The 8,393-nt window shown below is 31.5% G+C and overlaps 1 protein-coding gene across 1 annotated transcript; it reads left to right on the top strand.

The window, feature by feature from the left end:
- Positions 1–303: 303 nt before the first annotated feature.
- LOC143562071 (putative xyloglucan endotransglucosylase/hydrolase protein 33) lies at positions 304–2,130 on the top strand. Its single transcript, XM_077050008.1, has 4 exons — positions 304–563; positions 968–1,068; positions 1,168–1,376; positions 1,601–2,130. The coding sequence occupies exons 1-4, from the start codon at positions 332–334 to the stop codon at positions 2,013–2,015; spliced, it is 957 nt and encodes a 318-aa protein (XP_076906123.1). The 5' UTR covers positions 304–331; the 3' UTR covers positions 2,016–2,130.
- The last annotated feature ends 6,263 nt before the right edge of the window (positions 2,131–8,393 follow it).

Here is an 8,393-nt window from a genome sequence, read left to right as displayed (position 1 = left end):
AACCCACCGATTCATCGGAACATGAGGACTTAAAAGTTATAAGCCGGTTTATATTCAGTCTGATTCAAAGAAGTCCAAAAGAGAAAACAACTAAAAGCAATCTCCAATCATCCGACATAAATCAATCAAGGATTAGCTATGTTTTGTCACTATCTTTAGAAAGATACATCCAGCTTTGCAACAACTAAGCAATAATTACAAACACTAGCACGAATATATCATATTATCATTCTAAAATGCACTATATATATGTAAAAAAAACTAATTCAACCATCCGAAAACACACACACACACCACCTTCTTCTGCCTACTAGTTCTCCTACAAGCTCTCATGGCTTTTATGGAAGAAGGGCTATTTCTTTTATGTCTTGTTACCTTTAGCAGTTTGCTCTTACCAGTTTCGTCTCGAGGTGCAGTTTATCGGCCGCCAACGGTTGAGCGATTGACAGACCGATTCCCTCGTATACCGTTCACCCAAGGGATGTCCACGTTATATGGAGCATCAAATGTTCATTTGAAAAGCAATGGATCATCTGTTGATATCATTTTGGACAAAACCTCAGGTGATTAAACATGAGGAAATTGTTTTTAGTTAATGCATTTTTTTTCTAAATTTAACTTATCGAAGTATACATGTTATTATGTGTAACATTTGACTTCGGGAATATCGTCCGCTTTGCCCTGAATGATTGAGCTCATCAATTTGTTTTTAGTTGTCCGTGTGGAAATTTCTCACTCATCCTAGGATTGGTGCCACCCGAGCATACTTAAATATATTTAGTTCTTCTCTCACTCACAAAAATTTCGCCCAAAACGCGTCGGTAATATATGAGATTGGACATTCCTTATGGCTTAGTATCTCTCATGTGGACAAAACCAAGCATAATGTTATGAGATTTGCCTCGTTGTCACATTACGTGTGTATCTATTGTTTTTATATGATCTTGAAAGTATTTTTTGTAAGTAGGTTCTGGATTGGTTTCAAAAAACAAATACCACCATGGATTCTTCAGTGCTTCAATAAAGCTACCTGCAGGTTTTACTTCAGGAGTAGTGCTAGCTTTCTATGTAAGTGTTGTTCATGTTACTTTTTACTTACAACTAATCATGTGTCCTTGTTACGAGATGGTTAGATTGATTTTGTGGCATACTTGCATGCATGTTTAGATGTCAAATGCAGATCTGTTTCCGCATAATCATGACGAGATTGACTTCGAATTGCTTGGATATGCGAAAAGAAGGCAATGGGTTCTTCAAACAAATATGTACGGAAATGGAAGTGTCAAAACTGGAAGAGAAGAAAAAGTTTATCTCTGGTTTGATCCCACACAGCAATTTCATCAATACACCATCCTTTGGAACAAATACCATGTTGTGTAAGTTTTTCATTATTTGATCTCTAGTTTGAATAGGATAGTTCATAGTTATAAATTAATGTTTTATAATTATCATTATCTAGTTAACTTTATCACTATCCTTTGCATTGTAACAATATAACCTCTCCATTTAAAGATTTATGGTTTTCAATAAACAAAATATTATTCACCAATACAGTTTTTCAGTTCTTTCGCATCTTATAAGCGTTTTTAACCGTTTTCAGGTTTCTAGTAGATAACATACCTGTACGCGAGGTGATCTACAATCAAGCGATCTCATCCGTGTACCCGTCTAAGCCAATGTCACTATACACAACCATATGGGATGCTTCTGAATGGGCAACCAGTGGAGGAAAGTACCCGGTGAACTATAAGTACGCACCATTTGTGGCATCGTTGACCGACCTAGAAATTGTAGGTTGTTCAATGCAGAAAATGAACTTGTCAAACACGGCTTCTACTTGTTCAAAAAATACAACATTTTCGGGCTTGGATCCAGTGGATGGAGAAGAGTACGCAAGGCTATCAAAGCAACAAATGGTTGGTTTGAATTGGGTTAGGAGTAAACATATGTATTACTCTTATTGCAAAGATACAGCAAGATATAAGGTGATGCCAGCTGAGTGCAACGTTCAATAATACTTTGTAATTACGTACATACTAATTTCTATTCTTTTGTTTTTCTTCAAAGATATAAGGTATTTTATTTTGTTGTGGTAAACATTTTGCTATAAATTTCTGAAAAGTTAATTAACTTTGGGTGTGTTAATTAAAGGTGGAAAAGTTGATGGTGACCAAAGACTGCCTTCAAATTTTAATATTCATTTTATGATGATTACAAGTATATTAAAAGGTGTTTGGGTGAACTTCTAAACTATACTTATTTGAAAACGTAAAAATAATTCTGAAAAACTTTAATTTGAAGTCCTTCAAACTTTAAAATTAAGCTTTATCAAACACCTTTTGTTATACCTCAAAAATCTTAATTTAAATAACGGAAGACTTTGACCATGTCTTTCGACTGGTGACAGACGTCGTTTCAGCCAATCAAATATAAGTATATATTTCAAATGAATGTTGAACTTTATTTAAGCATCAGAGTTATTACACGTGTTATATTACACGATTTTTATTCAAATTACAAGTTTAACAGAAAGTTAACATTTTACATTTAAACACACGTCACTATTTTCCTGCACTCTTTGCGAAGTTTCCATACTTCATTTAATTACTTGAAAAACATATTAAAATATCGGTCAGCACAATGTATTGGTGAGTTTCCCTCTATAACAAAATAGTCCATATATATATATATATACATATATATATATATACATATATATATAGGGGTGAGATTTAGAGAGAACTCCTCTCAAAGAGAAAACTAGAGAACTAGTAAAGAATTATTTTTAACGATTTAAAAAAAATTTATTTTATGATTTTTTTTCTTCTCATTCTAATAAGATGATATTGATACTAAAAAAAAAACTTGTCGTTGTAGTACTGTAGTTCATATGTACACTAATGCCTATTGCATATATACAATAGTGTTTTATTGCAATAATACAACACAATTGCATTATCCAATACACACTATTGAATATATACAAATACGACACTAATAATTGTATGCAAAACACATTATCGCATATACGTAATACAACACTAATGAACATATGCACTATATCGAACTTTTTTAATTTTTGTATATAATATAACACTATTGCAAATATACAATACAAACAACTATATATATGCTATTCAACACTATTTCAAGTATCAAAATGCACACTATTGCACATATGCATTATAAAAAAAAGTCGGTGTATTGAATATATGCATTACTCGTTAATTTTTTTATTTTGTTTTATTTTTATTTTTTTTATGTGGTGAAGAATAACAACATATAAGAAGGATGAAAGAAAAAAAAATTAAAAATATTTTTTTAATTAAATTAAAAATACTTCATTATTAGTTCTCTAGTTCTCTCCATAAAATGGAGTTCTCTCATGATCCTCTCCCTATATATATATATATATATATATATCTATATATATATATATATATATATATATATATATATATGAATCGAAAACAACATCCATATAATGATCTATCATCATTATATCCAATATCAATTCGTGTGTAATCGTTACTACACCCCGAATTATATTAATAATATCACGTGTATAATTTCTTACCACCATTATGACACCAATCCGTGTGTAATGATATACCTTTATTACATCACAAAACAATTGGCATTTTGCCTTTTAAACAAATCGTGCTGTTGTAGACGAGCAAAGAATACAACATTACGCATGACTATCATAGTTGATAACACGATACATACCAGACTAAAAATATACCCACTTTTAACCCAACGCGATTTGAAGTGGGGGGCGTCACCCCGATAGATCTACCCATATTTCTTTGCCCCTTTCTAGGGTTAACCGTTATTTAGCCAACTAGACACATCCTGGGTTTAACACGGTTTGTAAAATAAATTGCATTTACAATATCAATAAAATTCATATGAAATGAAGAATATGCTTTCCCCCCCAAACACAATTAAATATCGAATAAAATAGTTTCAGTTAAAAACGAGGGGGGTTCGATAGAGAAACTCACGGTTTGAAGCTTTACGTTCCAGAATTTGCGTGTCCTATATTAGTACACGTTTTGTTAATAAAAACTTGGTTTTACTTTTTATAACATCCTTTTAGTTTATTAATCTTAATCTAGTGTCCACACAAGCACATAAGCAATTAAGTTCTTATAATGTTAACGGGTACACATAGTTCGGTTTCCCATTAACTATTAAAAAACTAAGTCAATTAATAAACAACTAAAATATATAATATATTTTAAGTTTCAGTTGCTGGAAAGTTTTAAGAAAATATTAATCTTTTATTTTTTATAATTCTTGTCGGTTTCGTCGGCTTTGTCGGTTTTGTCGGTTTTATATTTAAAATGAACCGTTTTGGTTTTTCGTTTAAAGTGCAACTTACAAATCATGGAAAATACTTGTTACATATATATTAATCAAGTTTTATAAGTTAACTTGTGAAAATATATTATTTTTCATTTTTGTTAATATTTTCTTAAAATAGCAACCTTTAACGTTTTCGTGTCGGTTTTCGCGACACGAACCGTTTAAGACTAAGTTTTATCATCTTGTAATTTTCCCATATATTATATTATGTTATATATGAGTATTTTATAACTTTAGGGGCTGTTTTAAAACAGTCCCTAAGAGTTGTGTAGGTTTTGTTCAAAAAGCCGATTTTTCGACCGTTAACGTTACCGACAAGTCAAATAAGTTGAACAAATCTATACTAATTATTTTATGAACTAATCACACTTATAATAACACATAATTCACCATAAATGACAGTTTTGATCAAATCATTTCACAAGACACGTTTAACCCAATTTACAAATTTTTATTTCATATTCTAAGTTAATTAATAGTGTTACTAATCAAATTTTGTTATTTTTATATGAACAAATATCATATTTATACCTAAATTTCCAGGTTCAAGTCATCATATAATATATGTATATGTTCAACTAGTTCATTAACCAATCAAATTATGAGTTTCCTAAGTGTTTAACTAACAAAATTTCCTATTATAGTAACTTTTAATTTTTGATAATTCTATCTAATTCAATCTTCCCATGCTTATTAAGTACAATTCTAATTTTAATTCATTCAATTAGTTTGATAGGGTTTCATGCATCCTAAGTGTTCTATCCAATTTTGTTATTTCAATTTGTCATTCAACAAAGTTTCCTTATTTAGTAAGTTGTTTGCTAGTTCCATCAATGTGTTAACTAGTCCATCTTTTTAATCATGCACCCTATCTTAATTCAAGTATGCAATTCATAACATATCAAACACATTCATGCCAAGTATCCATATCAAAATCAAAAATTTAACTTTTCTTAAATTAAAGTTTCCTTAATTAGCAATTTTAACAATCTTTGTAAATTTTCAAGTACCAACTATTGATTCTATCATATATCCTATCTTATTTTCAATTAGATTATTCCATATCATTTCTTGATCCAACAATCCATCCAAAATCCCTAATTAATCCAAAACCCAAAAATCCCCAAATTTCAATTATGAACAAACTCTTGTTTGTTTATCTCTAACAACAATTTCTCAATAATCCAAGTCCTTACTTACAAGCTAGTGATCAATAATCAATTCAAATTTCATTCTAACAACAAACCATAACAATTTTATCTATGATTATACCAAACTATAAGTAATCCAACAAGATTTCTAGTCAATCTTAACACTCAAAATATGATCTTTAGGATGAATGTATGCATGTATGGGTGGGTTTAATACTTCCATTTACACATACACATATACTCATGACTCACACACACACACAAGCATCCAAAATTTTCAATCTCTAAGATCAATCTCAACCAAGAACACCTATTCTAACCAAATTAACCATAGAAATTAACTTATAAACTTACTTGTGTTCTTGAAGATCTAATGAGAATGAGATAGGTATGAGTGTGATGATCCTTCCTCCTAATTCTTCTTCCTAGAAGCCTAACTCCACCATGATCTCGATCTAACTTGAATGTGTGTATGGTGATTTGTATGTGAGTATGTGATGATATGTTTGTGATGTGTGTGTGGGCATATATATATATAGAGGGTGAGGAGGGCATGGTTTTACAAGTAAAACCATGGGTGGCCATTGGTCTTAAGAAATGAAACCTGACTGGTGCATCGGAGTATGACCCGTAAGTGAGCTTAAATGATATAAAAATCTATGCATTAAGTGTTAATTTCATGGGAACTAGATAACTACTCTAGTGTGGTTATTTTCAGGTATGAGGAGACAGTGGATGAAATCACGAGAACGTGTGCGAAAACTGCGAAGAAAATGGAGTTGAAACGAGAAAGATATGAAGAAAACAAGAAAATGAGAAAGAGCTCCACCCATACCGTGGGCCATGGTCCAATTGACCAAAAATGACAGTTTTCACCATACCGTGAGTTTGGGGGCACCGTGGGAGGCACCGTGGGCCACGGTCCGGAGACTGCAACAACTGTTTTCTTTTGTTTTTATTCCGTTTATGGGTGTCTTTTTCACATATCTTCCATTCTAGACACCCTAAGGACGATTTTTGGAGTACAAGAACAATACTTTGGTGATTGTAATCATTCGTTTGGGTTTATGATTCATTCTTATAACCTAATTGATATGGTGATGAATCAAATGATGCGTGGCTAATTCTCTTTATGTTTTTCCCTCGGATTGTAAGGTTTCTTTATAAATGTTAATTGAATGTTTATGAATTTCTGAGATAATAGTTTAATCTTATTGATTTCATTATTATGGTGTTATGAATTGATTGTTAATTTGTTAGTTTATTGAATTCGTGTTCTAAGCCGTCAATTCTTGGTTTTGTATGTAATCGAGATTAATCGGGAGGGACTCGGGATTATATAATTTAACTGATATTTGAGTGATTACCTTAAATTTATAATCCAAGTACTTAGTCCTCAGTTATCACAATTGTTGCATAATCACGAACTATATAATTATCGTTCATCTCAGTTAAACATTCATGTTGGCTTTTGTAGAAACCTGAAACCGAGGGAAGGCATATTTCCTCAAATTGTTTTAATACTCGTTTACTTATTTCAGTTCTTTTTGTTAATCAAATTAACCAACCCAAACTTTGAATTTATTTTCTGCACTTAGATTAAAATAGATAAATTACTGTGCTACTTAACAACACATTTTCCAGAAACTCCCTGTGTTTGATACCCGCTTACCGTTATATAATTAGCTGAAATTGCTTTATTTTTGAGTGAGTCTTCGACCTCACATCAAAACCATGGGATAAATCAAAGGGTGGTGGCACATGGGTTTGGGTTAGTAAGTAGGTGTTTAAACAGTAATCTTAAGTTTCCGTTTTAATGTCTAACGAATTTTAGATAATCAAACGAATCCCGTTTCTAATAATTTTTGTCAGACTTTGAACGAAATTGGATTCTAGGTAATACAAGCCTAAGAAACTAATTTTTGAAAATAGTTGACGTTGGGTCCTTACCGGGTCGTCCACCGTTACTTGGTTTACTTATTTTGCAATTTTTGCGGTTTGAGCCTTCTAAAATTAAGTTTATACATTGTCTTGACTGCTTTAATATGTATTTTAATTTTTCGAGGCCATTTAGACACGTTTGGGCTTTTATCCGTTTCTAAGTCGTCACAAAATGGACTTTTTCAAACTTAATAAAATATATCTCAAATATTTGCGTAGTGTTTGCTACGCGACAAAATTGGACTTTTTCAAACATAATAAAATATATCTCAAATATTTTTGGATTTTTTGAACTAAAATTAATATCACCTATTTATTATATTATTTTATTTACGTAAACACAATTATATTAGTCGCGGTTTAGGCTAATTTTTAGCCGGGTGTCACATTCTCCTATCCTTTAAGAATTTTTGTCCCGAAAATTAAGGAGATGGCACTAGTTTCTGACAATACAAAGCTATTTATGTTTCATTTGGTCTTAATATTCCTAGATGAACTTGGATCCAAGTCTTGAATTCTAGGGGACCTTGACTAACTCGATTCAGTTTCGCCTAAGCTCACGAATGTTCTTATTTATAACTTATGCAGGTTCTTCTATGAATCAAATCATGATTTCCACACGGACTCTTGTTAATAGGAATGATTAGCGATTTGTCAGAAATACATTTCCTTAGATTTAATATGTGAACGTGTCACTTATCCTACCGGCTATCGGAGGTAATTCGAGCCTACACACAATTAGACCAACTCGATTGGCAATTTCGAAAGAGTCCAATATAATGAAGACTTAACTTCCTTCTATCTTAGTTTAGTAATGTGATGGTTGAAAAATTTAGTTTCCGTATAAGGCTTCCAATAGAGGAATTGTAACGCTGGAAGATAATTGCTTAAAGAAAATAAGCCAATGGTAGGCGAGTATTCATAGATTCT

The sequence above is a fragment of the Bidens hawaiensis genome, unplaced genomic scaffold (genome assembly GCF_021521415.1).
Source record: "Bidens hawaiensis isolate Kalapana, Puna unplaced genomic scaffold, B.hawaiensis_p1.1 tig00000097_1, whole genome shotgun sequence".
NCBI classification, from domain to species: domain Eukaryota; kingdom Viridiplantae; phylum Streptophyta; class Magnoliopsida; order Asterales; family Asteraceae; genus Bidens; species Bidens hawaiensis.
The sequence above is the reverse complement of the archived record's forward strand: the minus strand, read 5'-3'. Positions and strand labels throughout refer to the sequence as shown.

Coding starts and splice junctions, on each gene's coding strand:
- LOC143562071 (XM_077050008.1), top strand. CDS start 332: ATGGCTTTTATGGAAGAAGGGCTATTTCTTTTATGTCTTGTTACCTTT. Junction 564..967: donor CATTTTGGACAAAACCTCAG/GTGATTAAACAT, acceptor TTTTGTAAGTAG/GTTCTGGATTGGTTTCAAAA. Junction 1,377..1,600: donor TGGAACAAATACCATGTTGT/GTAAGTTTTTCA, acceptor AACCGTTTTCAG/GTTTCTAGTAGATAACATAC.